At 49.0% G+C, this 21,113-nt stretch overlaps 1 protein-coding gene across 1 annotated transcript; it reads left to right on the forward strand.

Moving 5' to 3' along the window:
• The first annotated feature begins 729 nt into the window (after positions 1 to 729).
• Positions 730 to 10,731, forward strand: LOC144500998 (eukaryotic translation initiation factor 1b-like). Its single transcript, XM_078224504.1, has 4 exons — positions 730 to 834; positions 6,493 to 6,656; positions 9,765 to 9,866; positions 10,437 to 10,731. Exons 1-4 carry the CDS (start codon positions 804 to 806, stop codon positions 10,479 to 10,481), a joined length of 342 nt encoding a protein of 113 aa, XP_078080630.1. The 5' UTR covers positions 730 to 803; the 3' UTR covers positions 10,482 to 10,731.
• The last annotated feature ends 10,382 nt before the right edge of the window (positions 10,732 to 21,113 follow it).

Below are 21,113 nucleotides of genomic sequence, written 5' to 3' on the forward strand. Positions count from 1 at the left end.
GGCCTGGGAGCCGGGCCGGGGAGCCGGGCCGGGGAGCCGGGCCGGGGAGGGGGCCCTGGGAGCCGGGCCGGGGAGGGGGTCCTGGGAGCCGGGCCGGGGAGCCGGGCCTGGGAGCCGGGCCGGGGAGGGGGTCCTGGAAGCCGGGCCGGGGAGCCGGGCCGGGGAGCCGGGCCGGGGAGGGGGTCCTGGGAGCCGGGCCGGGGAGCCGGGCCGGGCCGGGGAGCGGGGTCACTCTGGCTGAACGTTTCCCTTGCTGCCTGTCGGGCCTGGGAGACGGTCAGAGCGGTTAGCCGTGTAAAGGGGACAGGTGCGAACAATGAGGCTCTTTGCCTTGGCCCCTCCCCCATTCTCCCCAGCCCCGCCCCTGAGCCCCTCCCCCAGCCCCTGGCCCCACCCCACTCCCCGGCCCCTCCCCCAGACTGAGAGCCCCCACCCCTCTATGGCCCTGTTCCATTCACTGGCCCCTCTCCCATGGCCCCCAGGCAGAGGCCCTGCCCCTCTCTGGCCCCGCCCCATGCATGGAGCCCTGCCCCTTTCTGGCCCCGCCCCATGCATGGAGCCCTGCCCCTTTCTGGCCCCGCCCCATGCTGTGAGCCCTGCCCCTTTCTGGCCCCGCCCCATGCTGTGAGCCCCGCCCCTCCCTGGCCCCGCCCCACTCTGAGCCCCGCCCCTCCTGCGTCACACGGCGGGTGATGTCAGCGCGCTGTGACGCAGGCGGCAGGCCCCGCCCCGGGTATATAAGGCGGGGCCGGGGGTTCAGAGCCGAGTGATCCGCGCTGGAGCCGCAAGCACCCGGAGATCGCATGTCCGCCTGTCAGAACCTGCACAGTTTCGGTAAGGACCGGGACCCGGGGCCTAGTGCGGCCCGGAGCCGCGGGCTGGGAGTGAGGGCGAGGCCCGGGAGCCGCGGGCTGGCAGTGAGCGCGGGGGGGCCCGGGGACCGCGGGGGCGGGCCGGTTGCTAGGTGACGCTCGGACTTGGCCTCAGTGCCCCTGGGTCTGGGCTGGCCAATGGGGGGTGGCGGGCTGGGTGCCGGGTTCCTTGGCCGTTCGGCCCACCCAGTCGATACTAGCCCCTCCTGTACTCACCCCCCCCCCCCCCGGGGCTGTGCTCCCTCTCCGGGTGAAGCAGCTTCTCGCGGGCCCGGGGGCTGCCGCAGTGACTGTGGGGCTCGGGGCCGGGGCTGGGGGCTCCTCCCAGTGTCAGCACCATCCCTCTCTCTATTGCTGCTCTGCCATTACAGCCCAAACCCTGCTGCCTGTCTTCACGCTGCTATTGGGAGCTCTCAGGTTTACTGTTGAGTTAAAGTTTATTAGTCACAATTGGGCTGACATTAACACTGCAATGAAGTTACTGTGAAAATCCCCTAGTCGCCACACTCCGGTGCCTGTTCGGGTTACACTGAGGGAGAGTACAGCACGGCCAATGCACCCTAACCAGTGTGTCTTTTGGACTCTGGAAGGAAATGGGAATGCCTGGAGGAAACCCATGCAGACATGGGGAGAATGTGCAGCATCTGCACAGACAGTGACCCAATGTGGGAATTGAACCCAGGTCCCTGACGCTGAGGCAGCAGTGCTCACGGCTGTGCCACCCATTCAACTGCAAGGTGTTTCCTTGGGGGTGGAGTGAGTTAGTTGGTTATTGGGAAAATGTATTTCAGTTTGTGAAGTATTTGCAGAAAGCTTCTTGGCTGCTTCAGGTGAGCAGAAATATCCTTCAACTAAATATTGGGAAAGTGCACTTCTTCTGTCCCTGTTGTGATAACTCTGTTCCTAGTCGCTGTGATAAATGTTGGAGGTTTTGCTTAATGGTACATCTAACCCTCCTGTTCTTAAACCAGGAATCAATGCATGTTAATCTTATTGCTGTGAGTAAGAATCCAGGCCACTGCATCTGCTGGGTTATCTAACCTGAAGGTGTATGAGCAGAAGTAGGCCATCTAATGAGAATCATGACTGCTGGGATAATCCTCAGCTCCACTTTCCAGCCTTATCCCCATAACCCTTGCTGATTAAAAACCTGTCTATCTCAGCCTTGAACACACACAGCCACCCAGCCTCTACAGCCCTCTGCGGTAAAGGATTTGGATTCACTACCCTGAGAAAAGAAATTCCTCCTAATCGGTTTTAAATGGGTGACCCCTGACTCTGAGATCATGTCCTCTGGTCCTAGACTCTCCCACAAAGGGACACATCTTTTCAGCATCCACCCCCGAGAATCTTGTGTTTCAATAAAGTCGCTTCTTATTCTTCTGAGTTCCAATAAGTACAGGCTCAACCTCTCATAACGAAATCCCTCCATTCCTGTGATCAACCGAGTCTCCAGACTGCCTCCAATGCCAGTATTTCTTTTCCCTGGATAAGGGGAACAGGTTCAGATTCAGTTCTAACTAGTGCCCTATTCTTATACTCCATCCCCCTTTGAAATAAAAGCCAACGTTCCATTTATAGAGTCATAAAGGTTTACAGCATGGAAACAGGCCCTTCGGCCCAACTTGTCCATGCCGTCTTTTTTTAAAACCCCTAAGCTAATCCCAATTGCCTGCATTTGGTCATATCCCTCTATACCCATTGTACCCATGTAACTATCTAAATGCTTTTTAAAAGACAAAATTGTACCCGCCTCTACTACTACCTCTGGTAGCTCGTTCCAGACACTCACCACCCTCTGTAAACAAATTGCCCCTCTGGACACCTTAAACCTATGCCCTCTAGTTTTAGACTCCCCTATCTTTGGGAAAAGATATTGACTATCTAGCTGATCTGTGCCCCTCATTATTTTATAGACCTCTATAAGATCACCCCCCAGTCTCCTACGCTCGAGGAAAAAGTCCCAGTCTGTCCAGCTCCTCATAACACAAACCATCAAATCCCGGTAGCATCCTAGTAAATCTTTTCTGCACTCTTTTTGTAGTTTAATGATATCCTTTCTGTAATAGGGTGACCAGAACTGTACACAGTATTCCAAGTTTGGCCTTACCAATGTCTTGTACAACTTCAACAAGACATCCCAACTCCTGTATTCAATGTTCTGACTGATGAAACCAAGCATGCTGAATGCTGCCTTCACCACTCTGTCCACCTGTGACTCCACTTTCAAGGAGCTATTTGCCTTCCCTATTATCTGTTGAACTCTCGTGCTAGCTTTTTGTGCTTTATGCATGAACCCCCAAATCCCTCTGCGCCGCAGCTTTCTGCAGTCTTTCTCCATTTAAATAATATTCAGCTTCAAGTTTTTGCCCATTGATTAAGATCATGGCTGATCTAATGTTCTTCAGTCCACTTTCCTGCCTTTTTCCTGTAACCCTTGATTTCCTTACTGATCAAATATCTATCTATGTACACAATGACCAGCCCCCATAGCACTCTGGTAAGGAGCTCCAAAGACTCAACCCTCGGAAATTCCTCTTCATCTCAGTCTTAAATTTCTGCCCCTTTATTCTGAGATTATGTCCTCTCATCCTACACACATCCTCTTCTTATGTTTCAACAAGATCACCTTTCATTCTTCTAGATTCCAATTAGAGTCTGAACCTTTTTAACCTTTCATCATATAATAATCCTCTACACCAGAGATCATCCAAGTGAACCTTCTCTGAACTGCCTCCAATGAAATATCTTCCCTTTTTAAAGGGACCAAAACTGCTCTCAGTACTCTGGGTGTGTGTGGTCTTGCCAGTACCTTGTACAGTTGCAGCAATGTCCACATGCCATGAATGGATAATAATCAGGACATGAGTGAAGAATTAACCCCTCAACCTACAAATAGAAAACGGATTGGAAAGGGGGTGTTTTATTCACCTTAAAAGCTGGAGTCGACCGTTCAGTGCCTCAGAATTACTGTCTCAACACCTTCCTGCCCACCCCCATATCCCCTGATTTCCTTGGCTCTAGTGTCTATCATTGAATATACTCGAGTGTCTGCATTGAATATGCTCGAGGCATCCACACCACTTTGGCATGTCTGCTACAACTCTCTCCAACCTTTACAGATACAACCAGAAATAATGCTTTCTGTGGTTGTATCACAGCTTGGTATGGCTCCTGCTCTGCCTCAAAACAGCAAGAAACTACAAAAGGTCGTGAATGTAGCCTAATCCATCACACAAACCAGCCTCCCATCTATTGACTCTGTCTACACTTCCTGCTGCCTTGGCAAAGCAGCCAGCATAATTAAGGACCCCACACACACCCTGGACATTCTCTCTTCCACCTTCTTCCGTCAGGAAAAAGCTACAAGTCTGAGATCATGTACCAACCGACTCAGAACAGCTGCTTCCCTGCTGCCATCAGACTTGTTCTTTCTCTACACCCTAGCTCTGACTGTAACACTACATTCTGCACCCCCTCCTTTCCTTCTCCCCATGTACTCTATGAACGGTATGCTTTGTCTGTATAGCAAGAAACAGTACTTCTCACTGTATCCCAGTACATGTGACAAATCAAAATCATAACCCCTTAGGGCTGAGATGCAGAGTTTCTTTAATTAATCAGCCCCTTATCCTAAGACTGTTCCAGACTCCTGAATCTACCTGTCAAGCCCCTTCAAAATCTTGTTTTAAAGCAATCTTTTAAAAGTTTATTTATTAGTCACATGTAAGATTTACATTAACACTGCAATGAAGTTACTGTGAAATTCCCCTAGTTGCCACAATCTGGCGCCTATTTGGGTCAATGCACCTAACCAGCACATCTTCAGACTGGGAGGAAACCCACGCAGACATGGGGAGAATGTGCAAACTCCACAGGCAGTGACCCAAGCTGGGAATCGGGATGTGATGCAGCAGTGCTAACCACTGCTGCCATGCTGCCCCTCTGTTCTAAATGGCAGAGAATATAGATCCAATATACTTGGCCTGTCATCATAGGCCATCCCTCTCCAGATCAGGCAAGTCTATTCTACCTTCAGCTATAGCGGCCAAAGCTGCACGTTGGTCTGATTAAGCTCTGTACGATTATAGCAGCCTTCCCTATTTGTGCCTTTTAAAAAAAAATATTGCAATAACCTCAATCTTATCACCGTGTCCTCAACTTGCATCCCCACTGAGCTTTGTATAGTCAGCAAATTACAGAAATTGAGTCTGTTCTGTACTATAAATAACCAAGTTTCTGTGTAGTTATATTTTTTTCCCAAACTGTTGCACTAGAGTTGACCTGTGGGCAAAGCCTCAACTTAACTGTAATCCTTGTAATGGTTACAGCCTCGTACTATCATTAGATTCACAGCAAGGAAGTCTGTTGCTGTCCTGATGTATTGTCACTGTCAGCTGGATTTTGTTTTTTCCACTATCTGCAGTGTTTCACTCATTGATGCACTTTGCTGTTCCAAAATGTAGATATTCCCCCCATCCCCAGGAACATCAGTCACTGCACTTTCACTCAGTGTTAATATTTAAGCATTCTGTGATGTCCTGATGTCTGATGTAAATTCTAACCGTCTATCTTGCCTTGCAGTCATTTCCTCTATCCGTGCGCATAAGCTACATTCATCCTGTTTCTGAAGTTTGACCTTTTTTAATATATCTCGCTTGCTTTGAAGTTTGGCGTCTCCATTGTATAGGCCAATAAGTGGCAGGAGTCAAAGTTTCTTCCTCCATTCACTTTCTGTCCACGCAGTGAGCTTCTCTGAATCATCTAAGTGGGTCTCTGTATTCGCCTTGCTAACATTTGTCAATAATCTCAAGTGGTATTTGCTTCTGTCCTTGAGTCAAATGTATCCCCAGGGCATTTCTATTGCTTTAGCTTTGATCAGTTTCGCCTTGACAAAGGAAAATTACAATAGTTGTTCCTTATGCCCCCACGTGTTCAATCCTTCATTGTAACTCTGATCCATTCGTGAAGCTTTTGTGAATGCATTGTAATATTATCTACAGTTTGTCAATCTGACTGTCCTTGAATTTTTTTTTCCTTTGCTAATTCTAGTTCTATAATGTGGTCTGCCTCATGAAAGAAAAGTATGTTGTCCACCGTACCCCACGCTGCTTTCCACCTTCCATTTCCCATTGTTGGAGTCCTGGATTTGCATTTTAAATGTGTGAAATTGGGGTGGCTTTTTTTACATGTGTCTTTAAAGAGCATTTTGATCACGGGACATCTCCATTTTCTTTGCAACCAATGAATTCTTTTTGGGTGTGATGTGGCAGCTAATTTGCATGGTTGCCTAGCAGCAATATGATGAGCAGTTAGATTGGGGGATGAACGTTAACCAGAAAACGGATGAGCCAATTGAAAGGTGGTGCCTCTGATAGTGCAGTGTAGCTTGGGTGGTGATTGGCACAGTGAAGTGTAGCTTAGTGTCTGTGTAGGTTAGATGTAGGGAGGGGGCCTGGGTAAGATGCTCTGAATCGGTGCAGACTTGATGGGGACGAATGGCCTCCTCCTGCACTGTAGGGATTTAATGATTCTTGTGCTTGACTTGAACCCATAACTTTGAGGACTTCACCTGAACCACCATTCTGGATAATCTCCAAACCTCTGCTTCTCATTGCAGATCCCTTTGCTGATGCACTCAAGCGTGATGACCTGCTCCCGTCTGGGACTGAAGACTACATACATATAAGGATTCAGCAAAGGAACGGCAGGAAAACCCTCACTACTGTCCAGGGAATTGCTGATGAGTATGACAAAAAGAAACTCGTCAAACACTTCAAAAAGGTAAGGGTGCTGCAAGCTAACCGGCCGTGCCTCTCTGGCTCCAGTGGGCTTCTTGCGGATGTGCAATAACTTCAACACATCAGAACATGATCAATCAAACACGTTTGTTCACTTGTTTTCTGAAATTGATCAGTGAGTGGTGCAGGAGGGCATGCTGGGAGCAGCACCAGGCATACCTAAAAGTGAGGTATCAACCCGGTGAAGCTCCAACACAGGACTACCTGTGTGCCAAACGGCATGAGCAGCAAGTGATGGACAGAGCGAAGTGATCCCACAACCAACGGATCAGATCTCAGCTCTGCAGTCCTGCCACATCCAGTTGTGAATGGTGGACAATTAAACAACTCACTGGAGGAGGCGGCTCCACAAATATCCCCATCCTCAATGATGGAGGAGCCCAGCACATCAGTGCAACAGATAAGGCTGAAGCATTCACAGCAATCTTCAGCCAGAAGTGCCGAGTGGATGATCCATCTCGGCCTCCTCCAGTCCTCAGCATCTTAGATGCCAGTCTCCAGCCAATTCGATTCACTCCACGTGATATCAAAAAATGGTTGAATGCACTGGATCCTGCAAAGACAATGGGCCCTGATAACATTCCGGCAATAGTACTGAAGACTTGTGCTCCAGAACTTGCCGCTCCCCTAGCCAAGCTCTTCCAGTACAGTTACAACACTGGCATCTACCCAACAATGTGGAAAATTGCCCAGGTATGTCCTGTACACAAAGCAAGACAAATCCAACCCAACCAATTACTGCCCAATCAGTCTACACTTGATCATCAGTAAAGTGCAGGAAGGGGTCATCGACAGCGCTATCAAGCAGCACCTGATCAGTGATGCCCAGTTTGGGTTTTGCCAGGGTCACTCAGCTCCTGACCTCATTACAGCCTTGGTTCAAACATGGACCAAAGAGCTGAATTCCAGAGGTGAGGTAAGAGTGACAACCCTTGACATCAAGGCTGCATTTGACCAAGTGTGGCATCAAGGAGCCCTAGTGAAACTGGACTCTATGGGAATTGGGGGCAAACTGTGCTGGTTGGTGTCGTACCTGGTACATAGGAATGTGGGTTGTGGAGCTCACAACAGCTCCAGGGCATCAGAAGGAATCCCTTGGGGTAGTGTCCTAGGTCCAACAATCTTCAGCTGCTTCATCAATGATGTCTATCCTAAGGTCAGAAGTGGGAATGATTGCACAATGTTCAGCACCATTCATGATGACTTGGATCTGGACAATATCCAGGCTCGGGCTGACAAGTGGCAAGTAACATTTGTGCCACACAAATGCCAGGCAATGACCACTCCAATAAGAGGCACTCTAACCACTGCCCCTTGACATTCCAATAGAACATTACAGCGCAGTACAGGCCCTTCGGCCCTCGATGTTGCACCAACCAGTGAAACCAATCTAAAGTCCATCTAACCTACACTATTCCAATATCATCCATATGTTTATCCAATGACCATTTAAATGCCCTTAATGTTGGCGAGTCCACTACTGTTGCAGGCAGGGCATTCCACGTCCTTACGACTGAGTGAAGAACCTACCTCTGACATCTGTCCTATATCTATCACCCCTCAATTTAAAGCTATGTCCCCTCATGCTAGCTATCACCATCTGAGAAAAAAGGCTCTCACTATCCACCCTATCTAATCCTCTGATCATCTTATATGCCTCTATTAAGTCACCTCTTAACCTTCTTCTCTCTCATGAAAACAGCCTCAAGTCCCTCGGGTCTTTCCTCATAAGACCTTCCCACCATACCAGGCAACATCCTGGTAAATCTCCTCTGCACTCTTTCCAATGCTTCCACATCCTTCCTATAATGCAGTGACCAGAACTGTATACAATACTCCAAGTGCAGCCGCACCAGAGTTTTGTACAGCTGCAACATGACATCATGGCTCGAAACTCAATCCCTCTACCAATAAAAGCTAACACACTGTACGCCTTAACAGCCCTATCAACCTGGGTGCCAACTTTCAGGGATCTATGCACATGGACACTGAGATCTCTGTTCATCCACACTACCAAGTATCTTATTATTAGCCCAGTACTCTATAATCCTGTTACTCCTTCCAAAGTGAATCACTTTTCCGCATTGAACTCCATTTGCCACCTCTCAGCTCAGCACTGCAGCTTATCTATGTCCCTCTGTAACCTGCAACAACCTTCTGCACTGTCCACAACTCCACCGACTTTTGTGTCATCCGCAAATTTACTAATCCATCCTTCTACACCCTCATCCAGCTCATTTATAAAAATGACAAACAGCAGTGGCCCCAAAACAGATCCTTGCAGTACACCACTAGTAACTGAACTCCAGGATGAACATTTCCCATCAACCACCACCCTCTGTCTTCTTAGAGCCAGCCAATTCCTGATCCAAACCGCTAAATCACCCTCAATCCCATGCGTCTGTATTTTCTGCAATAGCTTACTGTGGGGAACCTTATCAAACGCTTTACTGAAATCCATATACACTACATGCTCAGTGGCAGCAGTGTGTACTATCTACAAGATGCACTGCAGCTAGTCACCAAAAATCCTTAGCACCTTCCAAACCCTCGACTACTTCCTTCTAGAAGGGCAAGGGCAGCAGATACAAGGGAATAGCACCACCTGCAAGTTCCCTCCAAGCCGCTCACCATCCTGACTTGGAAATATGTCGCCGTTCCTTCACTGTCACTGGGTCAAAATCCTGGAATTCCCTCCCTGACAGCATTGTGGGTCAACCCACAGAACATGTGCGCTGCAGTGATTCAAGAAGGCAGTTCATACCTTCTCAAGGGCAACTCGGGATGGGCAATAAATGTTGGCCAACTAGCAATGCCCATGTCCCATGAAATTAAAATCTTCCCTCCTGGGTGTCTTGCCTGAGGTTCCTGTTGCCAGCAGCTTGCTCACTTTCTCCCCACCATTCCAGTGCCTCCACAATCCTGGTGTCAACCTTTTTTTGTGGAACGCTTATCAACCTGCAACATACCTTGTTGATTGAGAGGTGACTGAGCTTGTCCCTAACATTGCACCTGACAGTTCACTTGAATCATTTCTCATGAGGGGGAAAGTTATTACTCAGTTTAATTTGTAAATCAATTTTTCCTGCAGCAATTTGCCTGCAATGGTACTGTGATTGAACATCCTGAATACGGAGAGGTAATCCAACTTCAGGGGGACCAACGCAAGAACATCTGCAAGTTCCTGGTTGAGGTAAGTCTTGGTGTCTCAGAGCCAGATATAACGGGAGATATTAATTTGACTGAGTTTATGGAGTGGGGGGGAGGTTTTGTGTACACCTTCAGTTTGATCCCTGAGCCTCAAGAAAATACAAAATTAAAATACTGGGTTGTAGTGATTTGAGATTATTTTTCAGGGAGTGGGTTGGTTGGTTAAGTGACATTTGGTTGCTGAGAAATTGGATGGTTAGCTTAATATTCACACAAACCCACTGAGTCACTTCCTGACACGTTACATTCCCATCCAGTTTACCTGATGAAACTAATGTTTGCGCTCAGGGCCACACAACCTCCAGAAGGCAGCAGCATCTTGAGACTGGATACTGGCCTGAGAGGCTACCACCAGTCCAGTGTATGTAGTGACAATCATGAGTACTCTCCTTTTTATAGGTGTCTAGGATTGCTAGACGTCTCAATCAGCTCCATGAGCTGCATGTCTCTCACCTAATTCCATTCCCTGTTTATCCTGAAGCTTAGTGTCTCTGAATCCATGGTGCTGAGGTCAGTCAGAGTTTATGCTTACTCTGTTTCATTTGTTTTGCAGGTTGGCATCGTTAAGGAAGAGCAGCTCAAGGTCCATGGGTTCTAATTGGCAGTTCCTCTGCACCACGACTAGATAATGATAGGCTCTGACTTATGGACTGTACTCTTTGATCGTGGGAAGCCTGTATATTGGCAACTAACAATAATGAGCAGTTCACGATCTTACAGCTCCTGCAGCAAGATCTCAGTTAACTTTTTTATCCTGGTTTGTAATGTTTGTGCTTGCTTTTAAAAGCACATTAAAACTCTTTGTACCTCTTTTGTATAATGTATAATAAACCCCACTTGAGAAACTTGCTCTGATGCACATCAGGTCTCCTTGAAGATGATCAATGAATCAAATCTTTATTTAAAATCCTGTTACACAACTGAGGAAATGCTTCAAATCTGCCGGTTTCTGTTGCATTGTATAAAAACCAAGATAGCTACTGAGCCATCCTTATGTCTGTGGGACCTTGTGCCCTCTGAATAAACCCCTTCAGAATCCAATATATACTGGCAGAGGGATGAGTAATTTAGAGATGTGTCATTCGCAATCAGCAGTTTGAGTTTTCCTTTTGTAAAATGTTGCTTCGGATTGGATTCTTTCTGCAGAGCTGCTGTTTGGTGTTTGATGCTTTGAATCGGGGGAGAAGCGATTGGAATACAATGCATGATCAATGGAAATCTTTCCCATTTGTTTTGATGTTTGATTCCGTGGTGGGACAAACAGCTAGAATGTCTTTTTCCATTCGAGATGTGGGCAGCACTTATTGCCCCTCCCAAAGAAAATTACAGCACAGGAACAGGCCCTTTGGCCCTCCAAGCCTGCACCGACCATGCTGCCTGACTGAACTAAAACCCCCTACCCTTCCGGGGATCATATCCCTCTATTCCCATCCTATTCGTGTATTTGTCAAGACGCATCTTGAAAGTCACTACCATATCTGCTTCCACTACCCCCCCCCCGGCAGCGGGTTCCAGGCACCCACTACTCTCTGTATAAAAAAACTTGCCTCGTACACCTCCTTTAAACCTTGCCCCTTACACCTTAAACCTGTGCCCCCTATTAATTGACTCTTCCACCCTGGGAAAAAGTTTCTGACTATCCACTCTGTCCATGCCCCTCATAGTCTTGTCATAAGAACATAAGAAATAGGAGCAGGAGTCGGCCATCTGGCCCCTCAAGCCTGCTCCGCTATTCAATAAGATCATGGCTGATCTGATAGTGGGTTCAGTTCCACTTACCCGCCCGCTCCCCATAACCCTTAATTCCCTTAATGGTTAAAATCTATCTATCTGTGACTTAAACACATTTAACGAGGTAGCTTCTACTGCTTCATTGGGCAGAGAATTCCAAAGATTCACTACCCTCTGGGAGAAGAAGTTCCTCCTCAACTCTGTTCTAAATTGACTCCCCTGTATTTTGAGGCTATGCCCCCTAGTTCTTGTTTCCATTGTAAGTGGAAATAACCTCGCTGCTTCTCCCCTGTCTAGCCCCTTCATTATCTTATATGTCTCTATAAGATCTCCCCTCCACCTTCTGAACTCCAATGAGTACAGGCCCAGTCTACTCAATCTCTCCTCATAAGCTAACCCCCTCATCTCTGGAATCAACCTGGTGAACCTTCTCTGTACCCCCTCCAAAGCTAATATATCCTTTCTTAAATAAGGGGACCAAAATTGTACACAGTACTCTAGGTGCGGCCTCACCAGTACACTGTACAGTTGCAGCATGACCTCCCTGCTTTTATACTCCATCCCTCTCGCGATAAAGGCCAACATTCCATCTGCTGCCTTGATTACCTGCTGCACCTGCAAACTGAGTTTTTGTGATTCATGCACAAGGACCCCCAGGTCCCTCTGCACAGTCGCATGTTGTAATTTTTCACTGTTTAAATAATAGTCCATTTTACTATTATTCCTTCCAAAGTGGATAACCTCACACCTACCAACGTCATACTCCATCTGCCAGATCCTTGCCCAATCACTTGGCCTTCTATCAGGTTGTCCCTCAACCTCCATTGTTCCAGTGAGAACAAACCAGGTTTCTCCAACTTCTCCTCATAGCTAATGCCCTCCACACCAGGCAACATCCTGGTAAATCTTTTCTGTACCCTCTCCAAAGCCTCCACATCCTTCTGGTAGTGTGGCGACCAGAATTGAACACTATTCCAAGTGTGGCCTAACTAAGGTTCTATAAAGCTGCAACATGACTTGCCAATTTTTAAACTCAATGCCCTGGCCGATGAAGGCAAGTTGTGGGGGACACTTCAGCGGTCACGGGCATTCAGTCTCTGATCTTTGGATAAGCGTTCTCCAAGACGGCCTTCACGACACACGACAGCGCAGAATCGCTGAGCAGAGACTGATAGCCAAGTTCCGCACACATGAGGACGGCCTAAACCGGGATCTTGGGTTCATGCCACACTATCTGTAACCCCCCCACGACTTGCTTGGGCTTGCAAAATCTCACTAACTGTCCTGTCTGGAAACAGTACACATCTCTTTAACCTGTGCTTAACCCTCTCTCCACTCACATTGTCTGTACCTTCAAGACTTGATTACCTGTAAAGACTCGCATTCCACCCATTATCTTGTAAATTGAGTTTGTGTCTTTATATGCCCTGTTTGTGAACATGAGTCCTCACTCACCTGAAGAAGGGGCTTGGGGCTCCGAAAGCTAGTGCTGCCAAATAAACTTGTTGGACTTTAACCTGGTGTTGTGAGACTTCTTACTGTGCCCACCCCAGTCCAACGCCGGCATCTCCACATCATGACCTCCCCTGTAGCCAGTGAGGATACAAAGATTTCTCTCAAGGCCCCAGCAATTTCCTCCCTTGCCTCTCAGTATTCTGGGATATATCCCATCAGGCCCTGGGGACTTTTATACCTTCATATTTCTCAAGAACCCCAATGCCACCTCGTTTCTGATCTCAACGTGACTTAAACTATCTGCACATCCTTTCCCAGACTCATCATCCACCAAGTCCTTCTCTTTGGTGAATACTGACGCAAAGTACTCATTTAATACCTCACCCATTTCCTTTGGCTCCACGCATAGATTCCCTCCCCTGTCCTTGAGTGGGCCAACCCTCTCCCTGGCTACCCTCTTGCTCTTTATATATGTATAAAACGCCTTGGGATTTTCCTTAATCCTGCTGGCCAATGACTTTTCATGACCCCTTTTAGCCCTATGACAGAGCCAATGGATGGGAGGCTGGTTTGCGTGATGGATTGGGCTACATTCACGACCTTTTGTAGTCCCTTGCGGTCTTGGGCAGAGCAGGAGCCATACCAAGCTGTGATACAACCAGAAAGAATGCTTTCTCTGGTGCATCTGTAAAGGCTGGTGAGAGTCATAGCGGACATGCCAAATTTCCTTAGTCTTCTGAGAAAGTAGAGGCGTTGGTGGGCTTTTTTAATTATCACGTCGGCATGGGGGGGACCAGGACAGATTGTTGGTGATCTGGACACCTAAAAGTTTGAAGCTCTCGACCCTACTTCGTCCCCGTTGATGTAGACAGAGGCATGTTCTCCTTTACGCTTCCTGAAATCGATGACAATCTCCTTCGTTTTGTTGACATTGAGGGAGAGATTATTGTTGCTGCACCAGTTCACCAGATTCTCTATCTCATTCCTGTACTCTGTCTCGTCATTGTTTGAGATCCGACCCACTACGGTGGTGTCATCAGCAAACTTGAAAATCGAATTGGAGGGGAATTAGGCCACACAGTCATAGGTGTATAAGGAGTATAGTAGGGGGCTGAGAACACAGCCTTGTAGGGCTTCGGTGTGGAGGAGGTGTTGATGCCTATCCTTACTGATTGTGGTCTGTGAGTTAGGAAGTTCAGGATCCAGTTGCAGAGGGAGGGACCGAGGCCCAGGCCACGGAGTTTGGAGATGAGTTTTGTGGGAATAATGGTGTTGAAGGCTGAGCTGTCGTCAATAAGTAGGAGTCTGACATAGGTGTCCTTGTTATCTCGGTGTTCCAGGGTTGAGTGCAGGGCCAGGGAAATGACGTCTGCTGTGGACCTGTTGCGGCGGTAGGCAAACTGTAGTGGATCCAGGTAGTCCGGGGGCTGGAATTGATTCGTGCCGTGACTAACCTTTCGAAGCACTTCATAATGATGATGTCAGAGCCACCGGACGATAGTCATTAAGACACGCTGCCTGGCTTTTCACTGATACGGGGATGATGGTCTTCTTCAAGCAGATAGGGACCTCAGATTGTTGTAAAGAGAGGTTGAAGATGTCTGTGAATACCCCCACCAGCTGATCCGCGCAGAATCTGAGTCCTCGTCCGGGTACCCCATCCAGGCCAGTCGCTTTCCGTGGGTTGACCTTCGAGAAAGCTGCTCTGACATCTGCAATGGTGACCCCCAGATACAGGTTCATCTGAGGCTTCCGGGATGGAGGGCATGCTCTCACTGACCTCTTGCTCAAAACGGGTGTAGAATGCATTGAGCTGATCAGGGAGGGGTGCGTTGGAGCCGGCGATTCTACACGCCTTCATCTTGTAGCCTGTTATGTCTTGCAGACCTTTCCATAGTTGGCGGGGGTCGGGTGTGGCTAGCCTGGGACTCTAGCTTGGTCCGGTACTGTCTTTTGGCATCTTTGATGGATCTCCTTAGACCGTATCTGGCTTTCTTGTATAGGTCAGGGTCACCTGACTTGAACGCCTCAGACCTGGACTTCAGCAAGCAGTGGATATCCCTGTTCATCCATGGTTTCTGGTTGGGAAACACACGGATTTGCTTCTTTGGCACACAGTCTTCTACACACTTACTAATGAAGTCAGTCACTGTAGTGGTGTACTCGTTCAGGCTGGTTGCAAAGTTTTTAAATACTGACCAGTCCACTGACTCCAAACAACCCCGTAGGAGATCATCCAATTCCTCAGACCAACATTGCACGACTCTCTTTGATGGATTCTCCCGCTTCAGTTTTTGCTTGTAAGCCGGGAGCAGGAGCACAGCCTTGTGGTCTGATTTGCCAAAGTGTGGGCGGGCGATAGAGCGGTAGGCATGTTTGATATTTGTGTAGCAGTGGTCGAGGATGTTTGGGCCTCTGGTGGAGCAGGAGACGTGTTGGTGGTAACTTGGTCGGACACTCTTGAGCTTGGCCTGATTGAAGTCCCCGGCCACGATGAACAAAGCCTCGGGATGTTTTGACTCAAGGCTATTCGTAGTGGTGTATATTTTGTCCAGCGCGATCTTCATGTCCGTGTGGGGTAGGATGTAAACTGCCATCAGGACAATGGAGGTGAACTCCCGCGGAAGGTAGTAGGGGCGGCATTTTAGCGTCAAGTATTTTAGGTCTGGGGAGCAGAAACTCAGTAAGAAGTCTCACAACACCAGGTTAAAGTCCAACAGGTTTATTTGGTAGCACAAGCCACAAGCTTTCGGAGCACTACCCGTTCATCAGGTGAGTGGGAGTCGTGTTCACAAACAGGGCACATAAAGACACAAACTCAATTTACAAGATAATGGCTGGAATTTGAGTCTTTACAGGTAATCAAGTCTTAAAGGTACAGACAATGTGAGTGGAGAGAGGGTTAAGCACAGGTTAAAGAGATGTGTATTGTCCCCAGACAGGGCAGTTAGTGAGATTTTGCAAACCCAGGCAAGTCGTGGGGGTTACAGATAGTGTGACATGAACCCAAGATCCCGGTTTAGGCCGTCCTCATGAGTGCGGAACTTGGCTATCAGTTTCTGCTCAGCGACTCTGCACCGTCGTGTGTCGTGAAGGCCGCCTTGGAGAACGCTTACCCGAAGATCAGAGCTGAATGCCCGTGACCGCTGAAGTGTTCCCCAACAGGAAGAGAACACCTGCTTGGTGATTGACGAGCAGTGTTCATTCATCTGTTGTCGTAGCGTCTGCATGGTCTCCCCAATGTACCATGCCTCAGGAAACTCGCCAGTGTTGCTACGTCTCGGCACCACGAGGTGTTGATTAGGAAGCAGACCCCACCTCCCCTAACCTTGCGTGAGGCTGCTGTGTGGTCCCTTCGATGGATTGAGAAGCCCTCTGATTGTAGGGCACTGTCCGGTGAAGCAGGAGTGAGGCAGGTCTCTGTGAAACAGAGCACACAGCAGCTATAAATGCGAGTACATTCTTTCAGCTGAGTTAGTAACTGATTAGGAGGAATTACTGAGCTGACGCTTATGGGATTACGACCCACCTCCAAGGCGCAGAAAGATTGGAACCACTGAGGGAAGCTTTCCAGAGTATTTACCCAAACAGGTCATTTTGCCAGCTTGTCTGAACTGGTGTTCCACAACCTTAGTCCACCTCACCCAATCACTATATTCCCCTTAAATACAGCTATGGCATTAACCTCGAAGAGCTGCTAAAGAAGCCAGTCCCACATTCTAACCGTTCTGTCGAGTCGATTTTATATTTCACATGCTGTTGAACTGTGTGAGCAGCAGAGGGAGCTGTGTGACTGCAAACATGTAGTGATACCGGCGTTGGACTGGGGTAAATACAGTAAGAGTTTTAACAACACCAGGTTAAAGTCCAACAGGTTTATTTGGTAGCAAATACCATTAGTTTTCGGAGCACTGCTCCTTCATCAGATGGAGTGGAAATCTGCTCGAGCAGATATCCACTCCAGCTCATTTTTACAGTCTGCTCGAGCAGATATCCACTCCATCTGATGAAGGAGCAGTGCTCCGAAAGCTAATGGTATTTGCTACAAAATAAACCTGTTGGACTTTAACCTGGTGTTGTTAAAACTCTTACTGTGACTGCAAACAGCCAGACACTGTGAGCTGGACACAGTCATTGTGGGGAGGAGAGCGTTTTGTTTCTATAACACAGCCTCATGATGCTGCAACGACCTTCACAGTCCTTTTTTCAATGTACTACATGCAGCGGCCAATTTACACACAGCAAACTCCCACACAACGCGGTGGCACAGTGGTTAGCACTGCTGCCTCACAGCGCCAGGGACCCAGGTTCGATTCCCGGCTCGGGTCAATGTCTGTGTGGAGTTTGCGTGGGTTTCCTCCGGGTGCTCCGGTTTCCTCCCACAGTCTGAGAGACGTGCTGGTTAGATGAATTGGCCGGGCTAAATTCTCCCTCAGTGTATCTGAACAGGCGCCAGAGTGTGGCAACTGGGGGATTTTTACAGTAACTTCGTTGCTGTGTTAATGTAAACCAATTTGTGACACTCATAAATAAACTTTAAACAAGGCAACGTGAGCACGAACAGATAATTTATTTTTTGGGACGTTGCTTGAGAGATTGGCTAGGACCCCAGGGGGAAATACAATCGGCCTTTGTGGCTTCACTGATATGGATATGTGCACCTTGTGTGAAGCTCTGACAAGACAGAGTCAGCGTGATGCTCCCTTGGTCAAATATCCTGACACTTGCTGTGGAACGTGGGCTTGTTTAGGGATGTGTGTGTGTGTTGGGTGGGATGAGGTTGATTGTGGGTTGGGGGTGATGGTGGGTTGGGGGTGATGGTGGGTTGGGGGTGATGGTGGGTTGGGGGTGATGGTGGGTTGGGGGTGATGGTGGGTTGGGGGTGATGGTGGGATGGGGTGATGGTGGGTTGGGGGTGATGGTGGGTTGGGGGTGATGGTGGGTTGGGGGTGATGGTGGGTTGGGGGTGATGGTGGGTTGGGGGTTCAGGGAGAGAATTCTGATGCCCTTCTGCCCATCTTCCAAATAGCACCATGGGTAGTTTCCTCCCACACTCCAAAGATGTGCGGGTTAGGTTTATTGGCTAAAGCTTAGGTTTGTGCTAAATTGTCTCTTAGTGTCAGGGGATTAACAAGATAAATACACGGGGTTAAGGGTTTAGGGGCTGTGTGGGATTGATGTTGGTGCAGACTCAATGGGCCGAATGGCCTCCTGTCGGGATTCTATGAACACAGGTCAAAGCTGGACAGTTACGATGCAGCATCCTGATTTAATTTTGACAGCTCTTGTGTGTTTTAAAGTTTGAGTGATTTAGTGAGAGAATCCAAGTGCAAACTCATTCCATGCTCTCTGCATTTTGCTCCAGGAGAACGTGAACAGGCCCGAGGCGAATCAATTAGTGACCATTCCTGCAAGTTCCCTATCCTCTGAGTGGCAAATTGTCTCTATCGCCCCTGGCAGCAAACATCTCCATCAAGGCACGAGCTTGCTGCTGCTATTGCCCCCCTGCCTCATCCGCAACCCCCAACCCCCAACCCACAATCACCCCCAACCCACAATCAACCCCCCCAACCCACAACCCACAACCACCCCCAACCCACAATCAACCCCCCCAACCCACAATCACCCCCCCCAACCCACAATCACCCCCAACCCACAACCCACAACCACCCTCAACCCACAATCACCCCCACAACCACCCTCAACCCACAATCACCCCCCCCAACCCACAATCACCCCCCCAACCCACAATCACCCCCCAACCCACAATCACCCCCAACCCACAATCACCCCCAACCCACAATCACCCCCAACCCACAATCACCCCCAACCCACAATCACCCCCAACCCACAATCACCCCCAACCCACAATCACCCCCCCAACCCACAATCACCCCCCAACCCACAATCACCCCCAACCCACAATCACCCCCAACCCACAATCCCCCCCAACCCACAATCACTCCCCCAACCCACAATCACCCCCCAACCCACAATCACCCCCAACCCACAATCACCCCCAACCCACAATCGCCCCCCCAACCCACAATAACCCCCCAACCCACAATCATCCCCCCAACCCACAATCACCCCCCAACCCACAATCACCCCCCAACCCACAATCACCCCCAACCCACAATCACCCCCAACCCACAATCACCCCCCCAACCCACAATCACCCCCCAACCCACAATCACCCCCAACCCACAATCACCCCCAACCCACAATCCCCCCCCAACCCACAATCACTCCCCCAACCCACAATCCCCCCCCAACCCACAATCACTCCCCCAACCCACAATCACCCCCCAACCCACAATCACCCCCAACCCACAATCACCCCCAACCCACAATCGCCCCCCCAACCCACAATAACCCCCCAACCCACAATCATCCCCCCAACCCACAATCACCCCCCAACCCACAATCACCCCCCAACCCACAATCACCCCCAACCCACAATCGCCCCCCCAACCCACAATAACCCCCCAACCCACAATCATCCCCCCAACCCACAATCACCCCCCCCAACCCACAATCACCCCCACAACCCACAATCACCCCCCCACAGCCCACAATCACCCCCCTCAACCCACAATCACCCCCCTCAACCCACAATCACCCCCAACCCACAATCACCCCCAACCCACAATCACCCCCAACACACACACACATCCCTAAACAAGCCCACGTTCCACAACAAGTGTCAGGATATTTGACCAAGGGAGCATCACGCTGACTCTGTCCCTGTCAGAACTTCACACAAGGTGCACATATCCATATCAGTGAAGCCACAAAGGCCGATTGTGTTTCTCCAACAATAACCCGGACTGAGACCAACTAACTCAGACAAACCACAACCAGGACGTGTTCCAACAAGAACATTCCTGAGTCCAGAATTCTTCTAACAAAAGTCAGCATGCAACGTCAGTCACAATGCTCGCCAGACAGGTGAGAATCGGTCAATAGAACGCTGAAGGTGATATGTGAGTAATGAATGTTGCAGCTGTACACCCCCCAGACATTTCCTCTGTGGAATTTTAAACTGGCTTGCTCAAAACCATCAGAACAAAGGCCACTTGACCCAACACTGATCAACATTCCCTCCCTCCAGCACCAACACACAATGACAGCTGTGTGTACCATCCACAAGATGCACTGCAGGAAATCACCAAGGCTCCTTCGGCAGCACCTTCCAAACCCATGACCATTACCATCTAGAAGGGCAAGGGCAGCAGACACCTGGGAGCACCACCAACCAACCAAGTTCCCCTCCAATCATTCACCATCCTGACTTGCTGTCTGATCAAGACCCAGGACATGTCATAAAAGCAAATTACCGCGGATGCTGGAATTTGAAACCAAAAGAGAAAATGCTGGAAAATCTCAGCGGGTCTGGCAGCATCTGTAAGGAGAGGAAAGAGCTGACGTTTCGAGTCCAGATGACCCTTTGTCAAAGCTAAAAGAGATATTTATACTGCAGGGTGAGGGAATGAAAGATGAGTCATAGCCACAGAAACCAGGGGAAAATGCTGCTAATGGCAGCCCATAGAGAGAATAGAAGGTGTGAATGGCCAAACGGCAGAGAAGCTGTAAGCTGTGACAGATGGAGATGTGGGGGGAGGCGGGGGGGTGGGGGGGGGGGGGAGAGGGGGGGGTAAAATGGGACAGAGGTAGAATATAGAAAAGGGGAAGCGGGGGGAGAAAGGTAACGGAAGGGGAATGAATTGCGGGGGGGGAGAAAATGAAGAAAGACCATAAAGAAATAAAAGGTAGAGAACAGTAAAAAATTAAATAAAACAGAATGAAAACAAAGGGGGTCGAGGTGGGGTAGAGCGAATCATCTGAAGTTGTTGAGTTCGATGTTGAGACCGGAAGGCTGTAAAGTGCTGAGCCGGAAGATGTGATGCTGTTTCTCCAGTTTGTGTTGAGCTTCACTGGAACATTGCAGCAGGACAAGGACAGACATGTGGGTACGGGAGCAGGATCGTGTGTTAAAATGGCAGCAACCGGAAGGTCAGGGTCCTGATTGCGCACAGACCGA

The sequence above is a fragment of the Mustelus asterias genome, chromosome 11 (genome assembly GCF_964213995.1).
Source record: "Mustelus asterias chromosome 11, sMusAst1.hap1.1, whole genome shotgun sequence".
In the NCBI taxonomy this organism is placed as follows: domain Eukaryota; kingdom Metazoa; phylum Chordata; class Chondrichthyes; order Carcharhiniformes; family Triakidae; genus Mustelus; species Mustelus asterias.